The following is a 27,366-nucleotide window of genomic DNA, read 5'->3' on the forward strand; positions in this document are numbered from 1 at the left end:
TTTTCTTCAGCTTCCTAATAAAAATGTAATGAGAACAAGAGAACTGCTGTAGGTAGAGGTGGACTCTTTAAAGCAATCTTTATGACGTTCACATGGCTCGGGCCAAAACAAGAGTAACAGAGGGCCGACGCACATTTAGCACTGCTCGGTTAACGGCAGAGTTTTAGTCTAAAAATGAAAAGAGATGCTGATGAACTCTTTAGTATTGCTCTTATCTTCAGGGCTGATCAGTGAAGGTTCACAGGTGCCAAATGTAAAGTAATGAATTGCTCCCAGACAAAGCAGAAAATGAGACCTACATCCTAATTTAACCTCAGCAGATACAACACTTCAAACAGTATAAACAATAGGTGGAGCGGTGCAACCATGTTCATCCCCATATAAAACCCCATTAGAGCAGTGCTCTTTACCCCCCCCCCCCCCATCAAACGCCTTCTCACATCTACATGCAAGAACGATCAAGCACTTACAGAAGTCCATGCAAACAGCAGAGAAATGCCTGAAAATTTTTGATAATATATTCCAGATCATTTTTCATTCCAAGGAAATGACCAGCCTTCTCTCACACCTGTTTCCAGGGATGAAACATCAGGATGTTTCTAGAAGCTGGCTCTCATCTACACCTTTTTATCCTAACGTCAGGAATCGGATCATTCCTAAAAGTCTCAGACGTTGCTTTGTTGTGTTAAATCTCTGCTGTGATTGAAAAGTAACTGCTACATGTTTAAATGCTGACAAGAAAGGAATTCATTTCCTCCACACGACTGTGTCATTTTGATCACATTGGTGAGTAAAACGGCACAAAGTAAACCTCCACACCCATTTGTTTTAAAAGTAGCTCCTAAAATAACATTTTTACATCTAACAAATATGCGTCTTAATCAAGTATCCACCAGCCTCCACATTCCAAAAATGAGTCTTGGCCATAATAAACAATGTGCCAAATCACAACTGTCACCCCAACTTCACCCTGGAGGCATCAGCGGTGCAGAACGGTTTACTAGTGAGTTTCGCTGCGTGCCAGTACACACCAGGAGAGTCTCAGCCACATGGTGGCTTCTCTGCCGTGATGCTCATTGGACTTGCAAGATCAAAAAACCCAAGACCTCAAAGATCACTGTTTGTTTATGCCATCTGCCAATAAACTAAAAACAAAGAGATCACGTTGATATCGCTGTTTGATGTCATGTATATGTTGTTCCTCTCCACTGCCAGGATGAAAGCCATGAAAACCCACCGTTGCACTTCTCAAATGATGTGGGGAGTAAATAAACCTATAGGTAAAATGTTTTGATATAATCTACATAGAAATGAAATTGCATGGTTGCAATAGTATTTTATTTTGAAAATTGCTGGAAGTTTTACACTGAAACTGCATTTGATTGCCTGTCTTTGTTAACTGCAGAAATGATCATATCCCAGAAGCAGCAAAAATAGAACCCATACTATCTTAAGCGGTGCGGTGCAGCATGGTGCAACACGGTGTGGTTCGGCGCGGTGTGGTGCAGCATGGTGCAACACGGTGTGGTTCGGCGCGGTGTGGTGCAGCATGGTGCAACACGGTGTGGTTCGGCGCAGTGCGGTGCAGCATGGTGCAACACGGTGTGGTTCGGCGCGGTGCGGTGCAGCATGGTGCAACACGGTGTGGTTCGGCGCGGTGCGGTGCAGCATGGTGCAACACGGTGTGGTTCGGCGCGGTGCGGTGCAGCATGGTGCAACACGGTGTGGTTCGGCGCGGTGCGGTGCAGCATGGTGCAACACGGTGTGGTTCGGCGCGGTGCGGTGCAGCATGGTGCAACACGGTGTGGTTCGGCGCGGTGCGGTGCAGCATGGTGCAACGCGGTGCGGTGGGTCATTTGTTCATCATTTAGGCGGAAGAGGAAACAAGAAAGAAACTGTGGATGCACACACGTCCCCACATCTGAGTAGCAGCAGCATCTGATACAGTTGAACTTCCGCTCAGACTTTGGAATATAGTTTAGTGTGTTATGTTTACACGTGCACAGCCATTGCATCTGTCTTGCTCTGGATCCCCTGGTTTTTGTAGCCAACACTGCAGTATTAAGGGCAAGCTCTGGGCTTTCATGGAGGCTGCTTTGTGAACCTGTGCAACATATTACACACAGAATAATTCTGCCAGACACACACAACAGAAGTTAAACAAGGATCACTAAATGTTTTAAAATCTTGTTTCAGAGTGTAGGGAAGGTGAAGGGTGAGCCATCTACTGTCATGACTGGAGGGTTCATAACGTCTGTAATCCACAAGATTATAAACACCAAATTTCCTGTGTTTCCTCGTCCAAAAACAGCCAGCCTGGCCACACAAAATAACAGGCACGGGGGGGGGGGCACTGGAGAGCAGTCCTTTGTTGTGGAAATGCCACCTCTTACCTTGACAGGTGGGTTTGGCTCGGTCCCACTCTGGTCTCTTGCTGTTGCCCATGATACACGTGAGAGTGGAATGTCCCTGCAGCAGGTAGCCGGCCTCGCAGTGAAATGTCACCATAGATCCCAGCTTGTAGTCTGCTCCCAATCTTGTGCCATTCATTACATTACCCGGATCAAAACAGGCCTCCCGCAGTTTTGCTGCCAATCAAAACAAAACAAAGCTTTTACCGCAGAAGCAGCTAACACAGAAGCGCTTCCTGTTCGGGCATAAATTTGAATTAATACATCCTGCTACTCGGAATGCCCGGCTCTTCCTGAGTTATTTAAGCCGTGTAAATTAAAACCATTTTCATTTGATGAAAATATAAAAAGAACAATGAATCTGAGACTAGAAACACAAATGGCATCATTTTTCAATTTCTCAACTTATTCCTTTATAATTATAATCTCAGTAAATCCCTTGTTCTAACACCTCCGCATATAAAAACACACACATACACTTTGCATTGCCAATCAAAGTACCTTTGTACTCCAAATGAAAGCCAGCGTAGCTCACAGAGCCATCACTGCGAAAGGCCAAGTACATGAAGTTAGAAGTGCTCTCAATCTTCTCAGGAAGTTTACTGTCCTGGAAGCTGCCGATGAGATGAGCGCTGCTGTCGGGTCCGTCGTAGATGTACAGGAAATCATAGTTGGGCTCAATGCTGAAGCTGCAACACATGAAAGATAAAACAGTTATTACGTTTGCAGGGTCCTGACCAGCAAAACGAGAGATTTAGAATCCATTAGGATTTCAAAATAAAGGTGTAAGAAGTGAAGCAATCTTCAGACAAAGAGATAAAAAAGGCTCCTTTAAACCCCCCCCCCCCCCCCCCCCCCCCCAGAGGTGAGAGGAGATTAAGTTGTTGTGACACCGAGGTGGCACGAAAGTCTTCCCGGACGGCGATGGCAATGCAGCGTGAAGAGATGGTTTCATATTGTAGCGCTGCATATCAAATCACGCGCCTCACCAGGAGGGAGAGGAGCATTTGTTTGCAAAATAATGAGCACGCTTTATGACTAAAATGGAAATAGCTCAGAAATAATTATGTTTGAGTTAAATCAAGGCAGCTTCAATTTAAAACTGTGTCTCCGTCTTTTCATTTGGTATTCCCAAGAGAGAAAACACTACACTGTGGGAACTTTATTAGTTGTTGTTTTGAAAGACAAAGTTGGAATTTAAAAAAATACATATCAAGTGATTTTTTTTTTCACCTTCATGGTGAAAACATAGATCGAGGTACTTCTGAAAAGTCATAGTAAGAGCAGGCAGCAAATGTGAAAACAGAAAAATAGCTGGTGAAGTTTTGCCCTTAGGCTTGTCTTTGTATTTTTGTCTGCTGGTATTTGGGCTGCATGCTTAGTTTGCAATTAATAATGCAAAGTTTACGGTCTGAGTATCATTCAAACAAGAAACAAGCTGCACTCGTATCACAGCTCTGCCACACGGCGCTCATGCAGAAATCTTGTCGCGGCACATTTAAGCAAAGTGGTGTAAAGGCCTTCTAGGTGTCTTTAGAGGAAATCCAGCAGGGCTCCTATCTCCAAAACACACCTGGACTCCTAACCTGGGCCCTCTGCTTAACACACATGGCCAACCTGACTCAACACTATGATGTTATAGCTGGTTCCACAGCAGAAAACAAGCAATCCCATGATGCAAAGCTGCTGTGAATCTGCTGAGAACCGAGCTGATTCTGTTTCAGGCAAGTTACAAACACACAGAGGACTCTGATAGAGCGTCAAAATGTAAGCAACTGGACCTTGTACTTAAAGGGCAAAAGAAAAAATATGTATATTTGTATAAGTGCGTGCAAACATCCATGCATCCTTTGTGCATTACGTGCTGATGTGGCTGTTTTACCTGATGAAAGCCAGCGAAATTACGTAGTCAGAGTGAACAGCAATGAGCCAATCACAGTCCTTGCTGTGTGGGTAAGGGTGAGGGTAGTTGGGTGAGAGGATGAATCCAGAGGACCCGGTGACATTCCCTCCACATGGAGCTTTGGAGATAAAGAGAATGAGAAAGATCAGACAAAAGAACTGCTGTCAATGAGCTCTGCCTGCTGCAAAGTTATTCAGCCGAGTTCAAATCACAGAAAAGGTCATTTATGTAAATGACTCCATTTTTATAACCTTAGTGGACATCCTTAAGGATAAAGAGTGAAGTAATTTACCCGTGGAGTATGATGCAGAAGTGTCTCACGTACTTCCTTATTTCTATTTATATTTAACAAGAAGTTTTGTGTGTTATAATTTAAATGAATATTTCACAAATTCTTAAGAGATTTTTAGGAGTTTTATATTTAACAAACATCATAAGCACATTATTACAAAAACGAATCCCTAAGTCTGACCCTAACCCAGTCTTTGACCTGGAAGAGTAGAAAACACAAGTACACTGGTGGGGGCTGTGTTCCATTTAGAAGAAGCTCTGTTTGTTAGTTTTACAGCACAATGAGCATGTATTGTTGCAGAAGTGGAACGCAGCCCTCGTTATAACCCCAGTGCATTTCCGTCTATTGCAACCCCAAACTTCTGCCGTTAAACAGATCCATAATAAAAAGGTTTATGATGTGATTGCAGCTCATTTTTCATTAATACCTCTTTAACTAGAAAATTCCTGAAGAAATTTTGACACAGGATGGTGGCAACCTGGTGAGAAGCCAGGTAGCTATAGCTCACCTCTACGTTAAGCAGGTGTTTGCTCATTAATAAACTCATACGTTACTACGCACAAGGTGTAAACACAAGCAGGCCCCTTGGCGTTGGCTAAGCTGCCAAATTCCTGATAAACACAGCAGCGGTCCGCTCACTTCCATGCTAACTCAGCAAACAAACAAACCGAGACATTAGCTCCAACATCAGCTCACACGCATGCTCCAAGGAGGGGGAGAAAAACATAAACCTCGACTAGAGCGCACCATCCAAGTAAGTTCACTACCGTGCTCGATAGCTTTAACTCAGCTGGGAACACAGCTAACCGCCACCTGTGGCACCGTGCATGGCATGAAAACCCATAGGGATTGTTTGTCGAATATCCAATGTCCAACTAACTTCACCGCCATGCGCGCTAGCTCACTACAGCGGTAGCTAAACAAATAATTGCTCATATATAAAGCCAGACATTACTAACCAAACATTCGCTCTAAACACCAAAGCAGCCAGACATGAAAGCAGGTCAGGGGTGGAAAAAGGTGAGACCACGAAAATAATCCAGCAGAGTGAAGGGCCGGTGTGAAAATATAATAAAGTACCTAAAATGCATTAGAAGTAATAAAACCAACCTCTATACTGAATAACAGGGGGAGTAAACCTGGTCCTTGAAGGCCACAGTGGCTGCATGTTTTCTATGTGTCCCTGCTCACACACACCTGATTCTACATCAAGTTAGGATTCTTGTTTTAACACAAGCAAAGCCCTTAGTTACCTTTTAACAAGTTTCTGCTCCTCCTGAGAAGAGGACAAGGCTGGGACGTATTTCGCCACATGTCCCAGCCTTGTCCTCAGCTCTGAGGGAGGAGACAGACAAAGAGGAGCTGGGGTGATGAGTGGGTTGGTCTGTGGTTCTCCCACAGAAGGATTTAGGTGAGTAGATGTCATCTCCTGCATTCTATAGCTTTTTAACAGTTTTTTACAAAATATACATGTAAAAATTGTTTTTAAATTTACAACTTAAGCAAGTTATGGTTTAAAGACTAAATCTATTATCAATTAAATAAGATCAATATTGAAAATAACATGAAGTAACATGTTTGCCCTGGTTAGGAGTCAGGGTTAGTGTATGCGTCAAAGCACTGCCTCTTCGACAGGCCCCTTAATTATCAGTTTGTAAACTCTGTGTGTGTGTGTGTGTGTGTGTGTGTGTGTGTGTGTGTGTGTGTGTGTGTGTGTGTGTGTGTGTGTGTGTGTGTGTGTGTGTGTGTGTGTGTGTGTGTGTGTGTGTGTGATAGGTTGTTATTTGATTCTGCTGGTTAGTGCGGTCGTGTCTTTGTGCTATAAGACCTAAAACTGTTACAGGTCTTTCTGAGACAAGTCAGCAGCAACTCAGGAACATCTAGGCTTCTTAGAAACGACTTTGTGTAATTCACTCTAATTGGGTTCTTAAGTAATTAGCTGTTAAGCGCTGCTAAGACCATGAAATAGAGTACAGCCCTGAGTATCTAAAACGCACCAGAGGTGGGGTTTTCCACATGTTTGTTCCTTTAGGAGAAACTTCTATACCTGTGCTTGCACAGGGAGAACATGGAAGCTCCATGCAGAAAGGGCTAACCCGGGATTTGAACCTGCAACTTGTTTTGCTGCCCAGGAAACATATGAGCAGACAACAGCTGAAGTATCTCTGCAGAACCTTGTGCCACCCTCTGGTTTTGAAAGGCACCAGTGATGGAGGACTACAGGACTGCTGCAGCCAGTTATCAGACCCCCTCACTCCTCCTCCTCTTCCTCTCACCATTTCTCATTTATCCCAGGCCCCTGCATTCCACTCACTTTCTCCTTCAATCCATACGCCACCCTCTATCACTTCCACACATTCATCTTCTCCATGTCACTCAACCCCTGCTCCTCTTCCTCACCTATGCAGCTTGGAGGGCTGGGTTGCCAGTAGTATCTGTTTTCCTCTTGGATGCAGGTGATTTTGCTCTCTCCCTGCAATTCATATCCCGGATCACAGGAGAAAGTCACAGAGTCACCAGGCTCCCGGCCCTCTCCGTTGCGACTACCATTCATGGGAATACCTGGATCTCTGCAGGCTGTTGCAAGAGAACCTGAAGGGCAAACACACACATAAACACACACATGACTCTCTCTCTCTCACACACATACACATATATAGTAGCAGATGCACATGTGGAGACTCTGGCAGGAAATCAGTGAAACCAAGGGAGAACACATGCACACAGTGTTATATCTCGTGGAAGACAGCTGTTAATCTGAAAATGTAACTAATGTTGAGCAAATTACTGACTGATATCAGCCAGGCCACAGCTGTGCAGCAGCTCGAGGCTTGGAGAGTGATCTGCTAAAAACCTGAAGTCTCTGCTAAATATTCCATCATCACACACTAGACTGATGGCTCCAGCAGTTCGTGATAAATTTTTCATTTTTTTTCAATGCAAATTGCAAAATTATAAATAGAACACATCTTGAAAAAGCAAATTCTGTCAATTTCTATTTGATCTTGAGAAACAATGAGTGTAATGATGCAGGAAGTGGGAAAACAAATCTAAAACCATTATGCAGAAAAAATAAGGACAAATACTGACCTAAAGAAGAAACCCAGAAAAGTAAGCTCTAATTGCTGACAGGAAATGTATTATGTGGGAGAAAACATACAGAGTCAAAGTGTGATGAGTAGTCAATTAGGAAGCGGTGTGAAGATCCAGAAACCAACCAGAGAAAAACCAATGAAAAGGGGAAACTGGAAAATCTCAAATACAATGCTAAAGTTCATTTATGTCAGTGATTGAACCTAAATTAGAGACCGACTCATCTCATGCAAAGCCAGATATGTGCTATAATAGTGACAGCTGATGAAAACCCCACATTCAAAAGATCAGAATATTGTGAAAAGGTTCCATAGACTCCAAGTATCTTACTCTAATCAGCTGATGAATTCAGAACAACTGCAGAGGTTTTCTGAGCCTTTAGATAGTCTCTCAGTCTGAGCTGGACGACTGACTGACTTTTGAACTATATTCAAATTTTTTGAGTTTCACCTGTTTCACCCGAGTTCACCAAATAATTACCATAGAACAATAATCAGTTGTTCTTGATGCACAGCCTATATTTTAGTTATGTTGCCTAGTAAAGCTGCCTAGGGCCCATGGTAAAGCATATTCTCATCAACCTACACTTGGATTTAATAAGTTTCTCCTACTGACAATCATGCAAGTCTGTAATTAAAATGTTGTATCTTAATTAAAAATATGATATTTGGTCATATTTGATTTTTTGTGGTTATATTTAATGATTAAAATGTTAGCATTTTGACAACGTAGATCTACAACAACTCATCAAATATCAAGGCTAAATCAATGTTCAGCCCTATTATATATATATATATATATATATATATATATATATATATATATATATATATATATATATATATATATATATATATATATATATTTCAATCTAGCATCTGTTTATCATCAATAATGAGCTTTTTAGCTGGGCGTTAAATCAGACATGACAACATATCAAAATGTTGGCTCTGCTTTTTGATTTGTTGAAAAACAAATCAGTGATGCTTTTTAAAAACTGAAAATAACCTGAATGTCTAAACATGAAGCTCTCTGGAACAGCTAATTGCTGCTGAGTGTGTTACCATGGTGACCCAGCCAGTTTTCAAACAGAAACACCACTCTGACACAGAAAACTTTAAACTCTGTACAGCGGTCTAAGCCATTCATCTCACTTCATACACTTCCTTCTTTCACTGTCTGGAAATAGAGAAAGAAGGAAAATACCAAACATGAAATCAAGATTTAACACAAACATGTTATAAACTCAAATGAATAAATAAAGAACAATAACAAACAAAGGGCATGCAAAGCATTTAAGCCCCTGTGGAGCAACAGGCTATAATAAGAACATCTTATAAAGATAAACTGGGATTTAAAAATAGAAGTCACATATGTAGGAGAGTCTTGTAGGAACTGGTCATGGAGATAGTTCCTTGTGTTTTTACACCAACACTAAATCTAAAATGCTAAAACATCAGTGGTGAACTCTTAGTGGAATAATTTAGCTGCTCTAAGACTGAAAACCAGTAAAGTTTATGTTTAATGTTAGAATTGATTTTTACATTAAACATCCAGGACTAAATATAGACGTAAAAGCATCCAAACACAGCAACTGGAGTTCTAGTTTTTATTCGATCATCTGTAGTTTGTCATTTTTAAATGTCGAAAGGATCTCTTACAAACTGAAACTGTTGTTCAGAGTGGCTTCAGCACCTGTAGTTTTTTTACGGTGGTAATAAAATCATTCACGTTTGCAGGATGAAAGCACGATTAACCTAACATTGTTGCATTTTTCCAAAGGGGAAGAATGAATACTATTAATTTTGAGTGTTTTTGTTTGTTCATTTCTTTTTTATGAATTTGTCTGGGCTGTATTTTGAAGGGATGACATGAAGTTTACTTTAAAGGAGCAATATGTAAGAAAAGTAAAACAAATTTACAATGAAAAACATCCCCAAACAGTCCATTGTCTCACTCATGTTGGAAGGAATGATGTACTGGAACAGATCTTATTGTTAATCAGCCTGGGGATTGTCAGTTTTTCTCCTTCCAAAATAAACGAAGGAAGAACGTAGCTACTGTTTACCATCAGTGAGTTTGAGGTTGCCATGTCTCCTGCTAGGCGTTTGTAATTCGACTACACCCGGCAAAAAGCTCCTGGGTTGTTTAAAGAACTGAAACCAGTAAAGAGGAGCAACCCAGAAGTTATGTCTTGTGCCGTTAAGAAGCCATCTTTTTGTTTTACTCAAAAATTCGGGCAAAGAAGGCTAAAGGCTAATGTTGAGCTAACCATGCTAATGGGCAATTAGAAGAAAATTGTCAGCTCTAAAAATATCTCAAGCTACTTTTTCAATTAACAACAACTGGATTTTACAGTACAATGTGTGTGTGACATGAACAAAGAGTCAGTTTTACTTCCTTTAATGAGAACTATAACAGCATGCTAGCAGCAGGACGGTAAACAACCACACTTCCTCTATGCCAGGATATTACCATAATAAGTGTAGTAAGTGATCCCTACCAAGTGCTAGTACCAGATATGGTAATGCAATTTTCAACGTATCATCTTACTGTGTATGACCTGTTTTGCCTGTTATCTAGAATCCTCTGGTGCATGTCCATAACTGGCAACCACCATGAAACTCAAGGAACAGATTAGATTGTAGTAACTAAATTTTACCACCAGATGCAATTTTCACTTTATTACTATTGCACCTTTAACACTGCAAATTAGGCTTCCTGGAGAAGTTTTTAAATCCTACCATACGTTTCTTGTTTCATCTAGGATTCTGTTTCATAACGAGTTTTTCATCATATGGGTTCTGGTTATGGTTACAATAAGAGGTGTGTACTGGTAATAATCCGGTGATACGATATATATCACAATACAGGGGAAATGATATGAAATGTTGCGATACTAAAAGCTAGAAGGTATTTTTACTTTCAATTTCGGCCGAATTGTTATCATGAAATAATCAAGGTGTTAAAAATGACTGCCACCTTACGGGCAGTATCAATAAATATTGATACACTACTTTTAAATATTATTTAAGCATCATAACATGAATTATAGCAATATTTCAGTGTATCGATATTTTATTACATCCCTAGTTCCAATCATAAACTACTTTTGAGATGGTAACACTCACTGGAGGAGGTTGTACCATAGTAACGATCAAACTTAACACCTGCCCCCCCATGCACATTTTAATACAACATCAAACCTGACTGTTGATCATTTTTAAGGATGAGAAACAACTCAAAAGGACACTTACTTGAGAAATCAATGGCGAAACCAGACTTGGTGATGTAAAAGTCTGTCTCAAACTGAATGGTAACAGTGTTGAGAGTGGAGTGAATTCCCTCAGGCAGCAGCGAGCCGCTGACCTCCTTCAGAGACATCTCGTTCTCAGGAGGCCCATCCCAAACCTTCAGAATGTCATGAGATGCCTCCGTGTCGAAAGCAAGGAACTGCAGACTGGAAGAGGTGAATAGGAAAGAGTGTTGACCAAGTTGGCTTTTATTTTACTCAAACTTTTGTGTAACAAGTTTTCATAATTCTACTGCATCACAGCCAAAGTTAAAAAGGCAAAAAAAAAGAAGATAGATAGATCGATAGATCGATAGATCGATAGATAGATAGATAGATAGATAGATAGATAGATAGATAGATAGATAGATAGATAGATGATAGATAGATAGATAGATAGATAGATAGATAGATAGATAGATAGATAGATAGATAGATAGATAGATAGATAGATAGATAGATAGATAGATAGATAGATAGATAGATAGATAGATAGATAGATAGATAGATAGATAGATAGATAGATAGATAGATAGATAGATAGATAGATAGATAGATGATAGATAGATAGATAGATAGATAGATAGATAGATAGATAGATAGATAGATAGATAGATAGATAGATAGATAGATAGATAGATAGATGATAGATAGATAGATAGATAGATAGATAGATAGATAGATAGATAGATAGATAGATAGATAGATAGATAGATAGATAGATAGATAGATGGATAGATAGCATCTGGCTGTTTACTTTGACCTCTGAGCCAAATTGGGTTTTCTCCCACGGTAATACAAAGAGCTCTCAACAAAAGAAGAACCTTTCATGTCCCGAGAACATTCCCCAGGAGGATGTCAGTCCCTCTCCCAATCACTGGAAGTGAATCTGCCGATGGCCCTTTTTGCCTGATAATACAACTCTTACCTGCTTTATTGAGTCTAGTCCTTAGGTATTTAGCATACCATTAAAGACCCTGTAAGAGGTTCTCGTCCTTTGAGCAGGACGTGTGTGCTGATTTCATTATTTCAAAGGAATGAGTACTCTCTTTAAAAAGAAGTTTCACTTATCAGGATAATGAAAATGTTTCGAAATGTGTTCAGTTCTAACCTGAAGTGTACAAAACCACAGAGCAGAAGTCCACCCCACAATCCAACAGCTGGCAAAAGCACTTAGAGCAGAATAACAGGAAGTGGATGTTTTCTGTCTGACTTCAAAACTCCCTCTTTAGGTTGTGGAGCATTAGAGGTCTACTTTTGTGTACTGTGTTACTTGAACCCATTACAGTTTGAGAGATTCACCAGGGTCAAAGCCCCAATGCAGCATTTCAATCATTTGGAGGTCTGGACTCTCACTGGATCATCAAACACAGTCATCTTGTCTTCTCAGCCACCGTTTTAGGTCTGTTTCTGTGCTTGGGGCTGTCGGCCCAAAGAATGACCCAGGGTGGACCAATCAAAATTCTTGGGCAGATGATTGATTATGGTCAACTCAACGACTGCACGAGCCCAGGTTCTGTAGATGCAAAACATGACCAAACATTCCACCATCATGCTGGCAGCTGCTATGAGGTGTCATTTGGTTATGCCATCATAGGTAAACGTCTCTACTCTGGCCTCATCTGTGCAAAGAGCAATATTCTAGATATCTTATAGTCCATATTTCTAAACTTAAACATGCTGCCATGTTTTGTTTTTGGTAATCCTTCAGTCTGTCTTGAACCTTGACCCTCAACCTGCTAACTGAGCACTGCAAAATGTGAGATTTTGAGTTATTTGCCCTTTCCCTAAGAATTTCATGGTTTTGCTTTGATTCAGGAGGAGCAATGTGGTTTTCATCCTGGCCGTGGAACACTGGACAGCTCGGTCATCCGGGAGGGGCTCAGAGTAGACCCACTGCTCCTCCACATTGAGAGAAGCCAGTTGAGGTGGCTTGGGCATCTGGGCCTCCCTGCTTAGGCTACTGACCCCATGACCCAACCCGGGGTAAGCGGCCAAAAATGGCCGCTCTCTCTCTCTCTCTCTCTCTCTCTCTCTCTCTCTCTCTCTCTCTCTCTCTCTCTCTCTCTCTCTCTCTCTCTCTCTCTCTTTCTCTCACTCTCTCTCTCTCTCTCTCTATATATATATATATATATATATATTTAACGTGTTAATTATGATTAATTAATTAGAAAAAAATACCGTGTAAAAAAAATTTCACGCATAATCGCAGCTTGCATTTCGAGCAAGGCGGAACCTTTGTCATTGCACGACTTCCTCGTAGACTGAATATCAATGACGCACACAACAATGCACAGAGGCTAATGGCTACTAAAACGGAATAAAAACAGAAAGAAGTTGCCTTGCTTGGACTGATGCAGGATTTAGGAAACGTCCGCCTCTTTTCTTAACTTGGAAAAACAAACCTTCCAGACAACAACGGAGTCCGTGTCGCGGACATTTTTCAGAGATCGTCTCTGCTGCGGCTGCCCCGGTGGCACCAGAAACTTTACAAAAGTTGTGGTAAGCTATATTTTTAACATTTACGTAACATCTGTGCAGCGCTGAAAGCACCAAACAGAATAATTCTTTGCCGTAACAGTGGTTTATGAAAGTAGTCAGACAAACGAGAGGCACCTGGCTGCCGCTGGGAGAACGCTCCGTGTTCTCACTACTATGTAAACAATCACAAACAACGTGTCTTAAAGTTGAAAACAGAAGTCTAAGTTAAAACAGAAACACTCTGAAACTTTTCTGATGATTTTCTAAACAATTCTGTCGGGGAATTATATGTTTGTGAGACGAGTCACTGTCTAAACATCACATGCATTACTGTAATTAAGCGGCAAGTTGTGTTGAAGCTGTCATCAGCTAAGGGGCGGATGCTTAAGTGCATCAGGGGCAGCAAGGAACGAGAAAGTTGTGATCAGGCTGGAGATCATACCAGATTCGCTGCTGCAGGTGTGAATCTGTGGGTCTGCAGCATCCCCGTATTAACATATCAGGACTTCCCATGTAAGGAAGGTCCGCTCACCTGTTCGTCAGATCATTATTTCCACTCCATGATCTTTTATCTTCCCATCAACCTCCAGTCATCCAACTGGAACCAGTTAGTATTCCTGATCATTCACAGAATATGTCACGCCTGCTCTGGTGTTAAAAGTTAGTACATTTAAGTCCTAGATCATAATTGTGCCTGTTCTACTGTCATTTTGAAGGATTATTATTTACATGTGTTTTTACGACATTATGAGTACAAATGCTGATAAAAACTCCCAAATTATTCAAACAAGTGAAACTGGAAAAATTAGAATCTGGTGCAAAGTCAAATTTATTTCAGTCATTCAACTAGACAGAAAGACTATTTAAAGGCTCAGGAACCCTTTGCATGTGTTTTCTATTTGAAATTATAAATTTTAGTTCATTTGGGTCTTGTTTCATATCACACAGTGACATTTGAATAATTAAAATGCATTTTTTTGTTCAAAGCTTTAGTTTACAGTAATAACCATGTCTGATGTTTGATTCTCTGTCTCATAATTTTAATTAAAAGTTTTGCTTTGAGAGCACATTTTCATGAACGATTAAAATGCGATTAATTTAGATTAATTAATTACAAAGCCTCTAATTAATTAGATTAAATTTTTTAATCAAGTCCCAGCCCTAATATATATATATATATATATATATATATATATATATATATATATATATATATATATATATATATATATATATATATATATATATATATATATATATTAGGACTACTATTAGGCTACTGACCCCATGACCCAACCCGGGGTAAGCGGCCAAAAATGGCCGCTTGATCACTCTCTCTCTCTCTCTCTCTCTCTCTCTCTCTCTCTCTCTCTCTCTCTCTCTCTCTCTCTCTCTCTCTCTCTGTGTGTGTGTGTATATATATATATATATATATATATATATATATATATATATATATATATATATATATATATATATATATATATATAATCATCACCTTTATTTATGAAAGCACCTTACAGCCATATGTTATGCCACCAAGTTGCTGAGCAGGACGAAAATAAGAAAATAAAAACAAGAAATATATAAACCCAAAATAAAAGTCACAAAATACAAGATATATGTATTTAATCATACATTTGATAAAAACTGAGATTTCACAGTTAGATAAATTCTTCCGTTTAATGTGTTTACTCTTGTCAAAACCTAGTTCCACCAAAGAGAGAAACATAAGTTTATGATTATGATTAATTGTGTTTTTTCTGGAGCACATTTATGTGAAGATGCATGTATCTCTGATGGTTACCTGACGATGTTTCCAGAGCTGACCTCAATAATCCAGGTGCACCTTAGATTATTGTCATAGGGGAAGGGGTACCCTGGAGAGAGGATTCGACCTGTAGACTGACCCTTAAAACTGCCTCCACACTCCGCTGCATGGAGAAAAAAAAACATTATTATACAACATTAGCCTGGCCTGCCAGACTCCTCCTCCTCCTCTGTTTCATTCTGCACAGAGAAAGGCTCTGGGAACTCTCCTACTCAAGTAACCCCACCCCCTGAGAATTCTAACCGAGCCAATCAGAGCTGAGTAGCGTAAGTCACACACCATAACGCCGAGTTTGTCGAACATGGCGACTGAAGCGGAGTTTACTGCGGCTCTTTCCTTTGTTCTAAATGACTTGAATGTCTTTAAAACCACAACAAGTAGAAGCAATTAACGCACTTCTTCTAAAGAAAAATGTTTGTGCCGTCGCCAGACGCCTTTTTTGACTACAGATAGAAAACGACAGTGTCACAGATATCACACACACAGTAACGCTCAGTTTCTCATAAACAACGAAGACAGGGGCGGAGTTCGCTGCGGCTCCTTCCTCTGTTCCAAATTAGTTGAATGTCTTAAACAACAAAAGCATTTCTTCTAAATAAAAAAGATGTTTGCGCCCTTGCCAGACGCTTTTTTCTACTATGGCTTAAAAAACTACAGCGTCGCGTGGTGCAGTCGGCATTTCCGTCTTTTTCTGATTGGTTATTTTTGAGCTGCCTAGTCCCGCCCCTCATGTGCCTCTCTGCCTGTGAGTTACCAGACTCGTCATTCGTGCAGAATTACACAGAGGACGAGTCTGGCAGGCCATGCTAACTAAACATGCAACAGACACCATCACCATTTAACACCATAGATAAAAAAATATCTACAACACAACAGATGAGGGTTTGACTTGAAAATAAGCAGAACTAATATGGGTTGTCTTAGTGATGTTTGCAGATGCAAACCTTGTTTTTTCTATTGCCTCCTAATGATTTCATTAATGACTTCTAAAGAGAGTGACCAGAGAACCCACACGATGGGTCTGGTGCTGCTAGTTGGAAGTGGAAACAGACGTCAGGGAGCAGAAGGATATATCTCTCCATCAAATCGACACTTTGCAGTCTCTTCTCTGGGAAGCATTTCACAATCTGTATAGATTTAAAATTGTTTATTTAAAAGGGAAATGACATCACACTGCTACAACTGTGAGCTGTAATCAAAATCGTAGCAGCGGGCAACAAAAAAGGACTTGAGGGAGTGGGGATGCAACCTTGGAGAAACGTCAGGATTTTCACTGTCACTGCCACAAAGCCCCCTGAACACTACCCATGTGTAGGAAAGGTAGCCCTAAAAGAAATGAATGCTTAATTTTTGTTTGTTATTGTTATTTTGGTCTCTTTCTTTTTTCTAAATGACCCCTACCAAACTAAAGAAATGCTTCACTGGAACCTAGAAGTAGGAAAAGGTGACATTTAAAGCCCGATTCTGCTCACGTTCACAATTTGTAAATCATTTTTCCCCCTAATCCATCACTAGTAGACACCAAGAAACATATTCTGCTCTTCGACACCTTTTAGACTCACGCCGTGTGCAGGTAATAGCTTTAACATTTGGGTCGCTGCGTCTCAGTATGGCTGTGCCTCATATACATGTATCCATACGATATAAATACTCAGATAATTAAGCCTCACTTCTTGAAAGACGCTGATTAATAGAATGTGGATCACGGAAATGGAAATCACACAATCTCCAAACGAAGCAGCGTCAAAGCAGCACAGGAAATAAGCTCAATAGCAATTCAGAGACCTTCACTATAGGGTTCCTAATGATGCTGCGCAGCCATTTCAGCATCAGCAACACGCAGAAAGATCAATGATTAACAACAAAACATCACAGTTGTTTATATTCTCTTACCAAATGACAAGCAGTGTGTGTTATTTCAACACAGAGCAATTAAGTGGATATCATGTTGGGATAAATCCTTTGGATTAACACTTAGCTGAGCATCCCTGTCAGTGTGCCTGCTCTGAATAATAAAATAAGAAACAAACAGTGTCACAGAGACGGAGAGCAGTGGACCGTGAGACATGATGACATGGAGATTTGGTTGGTGTGATGTATAAGACCAACATCTGAGAAACGGAAAAAGGAAAAGCAGAGATGTAGACGGGAAGGATCACCTATGCACGATGGAAGGTTGTTGTCCCATGCTCTCCTCTCCCCGGTCATGCACTTCAGCGTGGCACTGCCGTGCAAGGTGTAGCCTTTTTCACAGCCAAAAGCAATCGAACTTCCAGCAAAGTGTCCCTGGTCACTGGTTTTGAAACCAAACTGTGGAACACCGGGATCATCGCAGTGGGAAAGTTCAAAGCCTGGACAGAAACATGCGGAGCAGGTCAGAAACAGTCAAAACAAACGCTTTTATAAAATTACTAAAAGTCTCATATCAACATTAAAGGTCAACATTACTCATATATTTAAATCATTTGCAGAGGTGTTTAGTAGGAAGTTGTGCTCTGGCAAAAAAGCTCCGGTGCACCTGTGTGAGGAACTAGAAGTGAGCCAGATCAGAGTTGCGCTGAACACGCCGCGATCTGAAGTCGTATCTCCTGATGTTTGGACATCTCTCCTCTGACTGACTAACACCAAATGCCAATATATTTATCTCCACCAATAACACAAGCCCAGAGGAGTTTGATGTGTGGTGGAGTTGCTAAAGCTAACAGTTAGCTTCTACTAGTCGAGACGTTCTCTGCTGTTTCCTGGAGGCTAAACCAACAACAGCCTTCCCTGTCATGAGTCCAGATGGGTGAGTCCATGAATGTTAGTGACAGTGTGATGTCGATCTGTCAGGCTTTTCTAATCCTAGAGTTTCACCGTCTGTTTTCTATCAGAAGCTAATGCAGGAGATAGGTGTAGGAGACTATTTTCATGCTCACTCAGAGTAACTGATTATAATCAGGCACAATCATTAAAACATGTTTATTTCAGTGGAGTTGACCTTTAGGAGGGTTTTTACTGTAAATCAGTCATTTGGTTTGCCAGCGTCATAATTCCATCCATCTGGATTACAAAGAGGTTTAGACTGAGCTTTGAGAATTAATTTCCGGTTGAGCACAGATGAAGGCTTATAGTCCTTTTATATGACTTGGCAGTAAATGATTCTTTTTGGACAGAGAACACAATTAGACATTCACAATTAAGTGTTTAATTGAGTGTGGACGTTTACTACGACTGAGAAACAGCCCGTCCAATTGGAGCACTTTGGAAATACAAAAGCCATTAAATAACAGCCACAAACAACAGAATGATGCAATAACTCTTGTGTCTGGATGTGACTGTGGCCTTTCTATGGCATCCTCTCTTCCAGGTACATCACATGAGCGTGCTGCTATGCAGCAACAGTGGCTGCACATAAACCTAGCAGCGCTGATTTATGACCCGGTCTCCCAGAGAGGTCCGTGCCCATGCCAGGTGTTATAGCGCTGTAGTATTACAAGTGTCATGCTCAATATAAATTCCCAGCAGTTAACACTCACATTTAGAAAATTACTTCAGGCCTTTGGGTAAAGAAGTCATGAAAACATGATCAGATTTCATGTTCAGGCTAGATTTAAGTGAGCCATGTCCCTACCTTCTCTCTGCCACTGTGTGATTCATTCATTCGTTCATACACCCATCCTTCCCCTCCAAGTTAAAAGGAGCCATTCATTCAAACTGAAAACACCATGTGAAGACTGCACTTTAGAATAGATAAAAGGTGCTGGTCTACATAATGCATTTACTTTGTGCAAAGCCCTGGAAAGAATGGAAATTTACAAAAGAAATCCAATTACTGTCAGTGATCCTCAGTAATACTTTCCTCTGTAGCTCAACAGGACAGTCTGTAATTAAAGCATTTCTACTCAACTAATTGCAGTTGCATTTAGAAACAGACGGTCAATTGTTGTGTTGTTCCAGTGGGCAAATGGTACTGATTAATGTTCTTTTTGTTCTTTTTCTCAGATCTGCCAGAATAACTGTTGATAATTTGGCAGATTTGATGATTCATCAAAGACCTAACCCTGTTTTCTGGCAAGTATACATTACCTTAATAATAATAATAATAATAATAATAATAATAATAATGATAAAATAATAATAATACCTTTTTAAAACTGTTTTATTGTCTTTTTTTACTGTTTTACTAGGAAATATCATCCATTAAGAATAAAATTTCTTTTACACAAAAAACCCCCAATAACAATTAAAAGTTTAATGCGTTTTCTGAGTTTTATCTCAGAAATATTACTTTTTCTCAGAAGTCAAAAAGTCAGAATCCTGAGATTCAAGTCAGAAATTTTAGTCTTTTCTGTTTTATTTTTCAGGGGCCCTAATTCTGTTCTGAATAATGGACTCCTAGCCAAGACAGCAGGTAAAAAAAGTTACAAATAATAATAATAATAATAACAATAGTTTTAATATTTGGCCTACATCTTCAAAAACACCTATTAAATATGAATTTGTCTCTAAGTAAACTAATAGAAAAGCAAACAGAAACGTCAGAGTGCTGTAACACAAAAGCACTTTAAATTGGACAACAACATGTAGCCTCACCAGAGTGTCCTCTTGTCATAGTAATAAATTAGAAATGGTTAGCAACAACACACAGTCAGAGAGCCAATTAGAGGAGATGCCAACTGTACCCATCTATTATTGGCCTACTTAACACAATAAGCAAAAATTTCAACACACACGTATGTTAAAAAAAACACCATAGACAGCATAAACACACACACACACACACACACACACACAAAGCTAAACAGTGGTTTCAAACAGTCCCAACAATAATTCAGTTGTTTTAACAAGGTTCAGTTAGGCAGGCATGGGCGCTAATTGCAGGGGTAGAGTGCAACAGAAAGGAAGGAAAGGGAATTCACACAGAGAGAGACGGACAGAGAAAGAGGACAGATAGAAAATTGCTCATTTTCCTGCTGGAGAGGGGCAGAAACACCACGCTGTGCCTAATGGATTCTCTGACAGTGAAAGACATGGAGAGGCAGGGTGAGGGTCAATTAAAACCTTCTTTTAAATTCAGCTACTTGAAATGCCAAGCTCCTAAAATGAAGCTAAACTCACACATTTGGATAAGGCTGAGGAGCCCTGTCCCCTGGGGAAATAAACGCGACTCACAGTGGTATATGAGGCGGAACCCAGCTGCTGTTGAATCCTGGTCCGAGTAGAATTCAAGCCACAGGAAGTTGGAAGTGCTGGTGAGGAAAAGGCCTTGCATCAGTGTCCCAGTGTAGGTGCCCAGAAGGGGAGCTGTTCCATCTTTTCCATCGTACAGCTGGTCAGAGACAAAGCAATGGTGTGAGAGGGTTTCTGTTCATTACGATCCGTAAAAGTCATTTATAATTATTGGTTTTATGATTCATACGATCACTATAAACCAGGGATGTTCAACATTATCGGCCCACCATTAATATCGGCAGATATCGGCGTTAAAATGTAATATCTGAAAATATCGATAACGGTCTTTTAATGACATGTTACATCCCAAACACACGTTACATGCCATATACACGTTACATTCCATACACACGTTTCACCCTACACACGCGTTACATCCCCTACACATGTTACATCCCATACACACATTACATCCAATACACATGTTACATCCCATACACACGTTTCACCCTATACACACGTTACATACCCTACACATGTTACATCCCATACACACATTATATCCCATACACATGTTACATCCCATACACACATTTCACCCTATACACACGTTACATCCCCTACACATGTTACATCCCATACACACATTACATCCCATACACATGTTACATCCCATACACACATTACATCCCATGCACACGTTACATCCCATACACACATTACATCCCATACACATGTTACATCCCATACACACTTTACATCCCATACACACGTTACATCCCATTCCCACGTTACATCCCATGCACATGTTACATCCCAAACACACACGTTACATCCAATACACACGTTACATCCCATACACACGTTACATCCCATACACACGTTACATCCCATGCACACATTACAACCCATGCACACGTTACATCCCATACACACGTTACATCCCATACACACGTTACATCCCATACACACATTACATCCCATACACACATTATATCCCAAACACACGTTACATCTCATTCCCACGTTACATCCCATACACATGTTACATCCCAAACACACACGTTACATCCCATACACACGTTACATCCCATACACACGTCACATCCCATACACACGTTACATCCCCTACACACGTTACATCACATACACACGTTACATCCCATACACACATTACATCCCATACACACACGTTACATCACATTCACACACATTACATGCCATACACACGTTACATCCCATTCCCACGTTACATCCCATACACACGTTACATCCCATGCACACATTACAACCCATGCACACGTTACATCCCATACACACGTTACATCCCATACACACGTTACATCCCATACACACATTACATCCCATACACACATTATATCCCAAACACACGTTACATCTCATTCCCACGTTACATCCCATACACATGTTACATCCCAAACACACACGTTACATCCCATACACACGTTACATCCCATACACACGTCACATCCCATACACACGTTACATCCCCTACACACGTTACATCACATACACACGTTACATCCCATACACACATTACATCCCATACACACACGTTACATCACATTCACACACATTACATGCCATACACACGTTACATCCCATACACACACTGTACATCCCATACACATGTTACATCCCATACACACGTTACATCCCATACACACACGTTACATCCCATACACACATACGCACACGTTACATCCCATACACACGTTACATCACATACACATGTTACATCCCATACACACGTTACACGCTTTACATCCCATATGCACGTTACATCCCATACACATGTTACATCCCATACACACGTTACATCCCATACACACGTTACATCCCATACACACGTTACATCCCATACACACATTATATCCCAAACACATGTTACATCTCATTCCCACGTTACATCCCATGCACATGTTACATCCCAAACACACACGTTACATCCCATGCACACATTACAACCCATGCACACGTTACATCCCATACACATGTTACATCCCATACACACGTTACATCCCATACACACATTATATCCCAAACACACGTTACATCTCATTCCCACGTTACATCCCATACACATGTTACATCCCAAACACACACGTTACATCCCATACACACGTTACATCCCATACACACGTCACATCCCATACACACGTTACATCCCCTACACACGTTACATCACATACACACGTTACATCCCATACACACATTACATCCCATACACACACGTTACATCACATTCACACACATTACATACCATACACACGTTACATCCCATACACACACTGTACATCCCATACACATGTCACATCCCATACACACGTTACATCCCATACACACACGTTACATCCCATACACACATACGCACACGTTACATCCCATACACACGTTACATCACATACACATGTTACATCCCATACACACGTTACACGCTTTACATCCCATATGCACGTTACATCCCATACACACATTACATCCCATACACACACGTTACATCCCACCCACACACGTTAAATCCCAAACACACGTTACATCGTCTTACACACGTTACATCCAATACACACACGTCACATCCCATGCACACACGTTGCATCTCATACACACGTTACATCCCATACACACGTTACATCATCTTACACACATTACATCCAATACACGCACGTCACATCCCATACACACACATTGCTTCTCATACACACATTACATCCCATACACACGTTACATCCCATCCACACACGTTAAATCCCAAACACACGTTACATCATCTTACACACGTTACATCCAATACACACACGTCACATCCCATACACACAAGTTACATCCCACACACACGTTACATCCCATACACACGTTACATCATCTTACACACATTACATCCAATACACACACGTCACATCCCATACACACACGTTGCTTCTCATACACACATTACATCCCATACACACGTTACATCCCATACACACGGTACATCCCCTACACACGTTACATCTCATACACACAATACATACCATACACACGTTACATCCCCTACACACGTTACATCTCATACACACACGTAACATCCCATACACACGTTACATCATCTTACACACGTTACATCATCTTACACACATTACATTTCAATACACACACGTCACATCCCATACACACACGTTACATCCCAGACACACACGTTGCATCTCATACACACGTTACATCCCATACACACACGTTACATCCCATGCACACGTTACATCTCATACACACATTACATCCCATACACACGTTACATCCCATGCACACGTTACATCTCATACACACACGTTACATCCCATTCACAAGTTATATCTCATACACATGTTACATCCCAAACAAGCACGTTACATCCCATACACACGTTATACATCAAACTCTCCAGCTATATTCTCTCTCTCAAAATGTAAAAATATAACAGATCTGAAAATTTCGAAGATATTTTAGTTTATTTGGCAAAATTTGTGAATTAGAAATTTGACCTGTGTAGTGACGTACACTGTCCTCGCAGCACATAGATGTGTGTAGCTAACAGCTAACAAACCACTAAAACAACAAAAATAATCTTGCTTTTATGATCTGAAGATCTTTGATAACCACCATAACTGCAACATACAGAAAAAGAACAACTACATCACTAACTAAACTGCAGTAGCTACATTTTAAACGTGCATGATAGGAGCTATGTGATGTCAGTAACCTCAAATGTTTTAGATTTTCTTTTTTATGAAACAGCAGATATTGGTATTGGAAATGAAGAGTCAGACAATATCAGATATGGGTCAAAAAGCCAATATTGAGCAGCTCTATTATAAAGCTGTCCTTTTGCATGTCTCAGTTATTCCAGCAGATATGAAATGAATATGAAAAAGAACAGATAGATAGGTGGAACTGATTCTAATTCCCGCTGCTAATACTCTGAGAATTCTATTCAAATGTAAGATTCATTGTCATACTGCCAAGAGACAATGTCGAGTATCACAACAAAAATTTTGTTCTTTCTTAAAATCTAAAGACCAGCTCTTCAATTTCCCAAAACGGCACAAACTTAAAGCCTTTCAGGTCTCTTCTGAAACAATATTATAGTGATATTGTACCTTTCATTGGATCAAAAATAACTTTCCTTTTTTTCACAAAACCACAAAATTCTGAAGAACCCTCAACAATAGGCAGGAATGCGCTTAGCGTGAGCATTAGACAAGAAATCTGCATCCCAAACGATTGGATTCCAGCTGTGAACTGGGGACTGCATAGCAATTTACGTCCCATTTTTATTTACATCCCATCGGTGGTGCTTACCAAAACTGCTAAAACACCCTCAAGCAAAGAAATAAATCCTTTTCTTCTGAAAAGCCTTGCTGCCGGGGTCGCTGTTCCACCTCAGATTCTCACGTCAGAACAATAGTTTGTTCTGGAAGAAGCTTCTAAAGCAAATCCCTTCTTAAATATTCCATTTCTGTTGATAAAAATAACTCAACGCCCTTAAAAAAGGTAAAGAATCACACACGTTTGTGGCTCCTTGTTTGATTGTGTGTCTGTCACAGAAGAGAAGGAGACATGTTATTTACCTTAAGGATGTCACCTTGCGCGAGCTGGAAGGTGCTGGCGGTGATGTTGATGCCTTTGCCTGTTTGGACCTGAATGCTGTAGACACATTCATGGCTGTTGTCGTAGTTCATTGGGAAGTTTGGGGACAGAAGAACCCCCTCGTTTTTGGAGACCGTGGATCCACACTCAGCTGCAGGAGAAGAAGCACGGATAACGGACAGAATCAGTTCAACAACAATGTGCACTACAGATGGGATAAAGTCAACATTACATAACTAGATCCTTATCTAAACAGATAAAGGTACCATTTAACTGTTTTCCTTGGTGGAACAATTATTACTTTCTCCTCTTAAAAATCATCAACCGGCAGTGAGTCACTGTGAAACACCAAGTAGACAATCAAAGGAGCGGCGGCTCCTTCTCAACACACATCAGGATCGCTTTACACAATAAACGGCTCTTAGTTGACAAAATCTGTGTAAAAAAAGAGTGTATAGCTAAAAGCTATTTTTTACTTTACAAACATACTTGAAGATATGCTTTACTCATAATTTAATAAATCTGCAGCAATCTCTAGTAGGAATAAATGCCTTGAAAGTCGTACTCATGGGGATAAAAGCTCCAGTGAGAATTCATGAAAGTAGCTTCAGACGGCAGGAGTCGTATTTCCTGATGTGTGGACATCTCTCCTCTGATTGGCTAACAGCAGCACAAGTCTATCACTGACTCTGTTTGCTCTGCAACGTTGATGTTTTATCTTCACAGATAACACAAGCCTGGAGGAGTTCTGTTGTGTTGTAAAATTGCTAACGCTAATGGTTAGCTTCTAAGCCGAGACGTTCTCTGCTGTTTCCTGGACGCTAAGCCAACAACAGCCTTCCCCGTTGTGAGTCCAGATGGGTGAGTCCATGAATGTTAAGTGACAGTGTGACGTAGATCTGTCAGGCTTTTCTAATCCTAGAGTTTCACCATCTGTTTTCTATCAGAAGCTAATGCAGGAGAGAAGTGTAGGAGACTTTTTTCATGTTCAGCCTGCATGAAATAGTCATTAAAATGTTTTTTTCAGTGAAGTTGACCTTTGATGTAGGGGAAAATGTTACATGTTTGAAATATGTGGTTTGTGAAGTTACAACCACTGGTTAGCTTCTCACAATCGTAGCTAATCTGTTCAAGTTCATGCTTCTATCATTATTGGCCCTTATTTGCCTAAATTAGATGCAGAGAAATGAGAAAAAAGCAGCTGACCACGTACCCACACACCTTGGCAGAGGGGCGCTCCACATGCGGCGGCCACCTCCCCGGCACACAATCTCCCTCGCCCCCTGCAGGCGATAACCGGTGTTGCAGAAGAACGACAGCGAGTCACCGATGCCGAACCTGGAGCCTGTGTGCCATCCGAACCGAGGCGTTCCAGGATCCTGACAGGGCTCCAGGTTGTACTCTACAAAACAAGATAACAAGAAATAAATACACAAATAGATCAGCTGTTGTAAACCCAAACGTCTCAAAGATTTATGTTTCTGATTCTCCGTTTGTTAGTTAGACTTGAACTTAAATGAACACTGTAAATCAGTCCCTTGTTGTTCCTTGCTTCCTACCAAAGAAGACTAAACATTCAGCCACAGAGAGAAATACTGTAGCTCATGAGGATTAACTGTCTTGCTCAAGGACATTTCATCAGGTTGGGATACGTGCCCAAAGCTTGAGATGTCGAAATGAAGGATTGGGCTCTAAAAAACTAGGCCACCTCTGTGCACATTTTTTCTTTCACACATGAGTGGTGGTTGGTGGCTTTAAAATTTTAGAAGCTGGGTCTCGGGTCAGGTCTGAAGAATAACATCTTAATGCCAGCAGCACTTCTCCCATCGCCTGTATCGGGCCGTATGCAGAGCTATACTGTCTGATCAATGTGAGCCCAGTCAGGCATCATGGCAGCAGCAGCATCATCGGCAGAATCTGATCAAAGGTTCCGAAAGGTCACAAAATGAATTCTAATCAGGAAATCTATAGCTGTTAATTAAGGAGCATGCAAGGACAAAAAACTATCAGGTTCATGAATATTCATGCCTGCATAAGTTATGCTCTACTTCAGCAAACAGCAGGAAAATATTTTGCAAGGATTCTTATAAAACCAGCCCCCCTCCCTCCTCCTCCATGCCTCTCCTTCTGTCACTCCACCTCACTCTCCTTCTGCCCTATCAACTCTGCTCACTCAGCATCACCATCTGTCTCACCTCCTTCTCCATATCTCTATAAAATGTCCATTCCCACTTCTCTGTAATTATCCATTCCTGGCTCTCTGCATGGGGGCCCTTTTTTCTG

The 27,366-nt window shown here is 40.7% G+C and overlaps 1 protein-coding gene across 6 annotated transcripts in view; it reads right to left on the reverse strand.

Annotated features, from left to right (window-relative positions):
- The window catches only part of LOC107378702 (CUB and sushi domain-containing protein 3), a 434,947-nt gene that overhangs the window by 237,556 nt on the left and 170,025 nt on the right, over window positions 1-27,366 (reverse strand). For all 6 annotated transcript variants that reach the window (XM_070550820.1, XM_070550818.1, XM_070550816.1 and 3 more), the window contains 10 exons: window positions 26,297-26,485; window positions 25,065-25,234; window positions 20,458-20,614; window positions 17,463-17,654; window positions 15,280-15,406; window positions 10,957-11,159; window positions 7,007-7,198; window positions 4,294-4,432; window positions 2,913-3,100; window positions 2,394-2,588 (listed from right to left, as the gene is read on the reverse strand). In XM_070550820.1, coding sequence (XP_070406921.1) covers window positions 2,394-2,588; window positions 2,913-3,100; window positions 4,294-4,432; window positions 7,007-7,198; window positions 10,957-11,159; window positions 15,280-15,406; window positions 17,463-17,654; window positions 20,458-20,614; window positions 25,065-25,234; window positions 26,297-26,485 — 1,752 coding nt within the window. The remainder of the gene's footprint in view (window positions 1-2,393; window positions 2,589-2,912; window positions 3,101-4,293; window positions 4,433-7,006; window positions 7,199-10,956; window positions 11,160-15,279; window positions 15,407-17,462; window positions 17,655-20,457; window positions 20,615-25,064; window positions 25,235-26,296; window positions 26,486-27,366) is intronic.

This window comes from Nothobranchius furzeri, chromosome 5, assembly GCF_043380555.1.
Source record: "Nothobranchius furzeri strain GRZ-AD chromosome 5, NfurGRZ-RIMD1, whole genome shotgun sequence".
NCBI classification, from domain to species: Eukaryota; Metazoa; Chordata; class Actinopteri; order Cyprinodontiformes; family Nothobranchiidae; genus Nothobranchius; species Nothobranchius furzeri.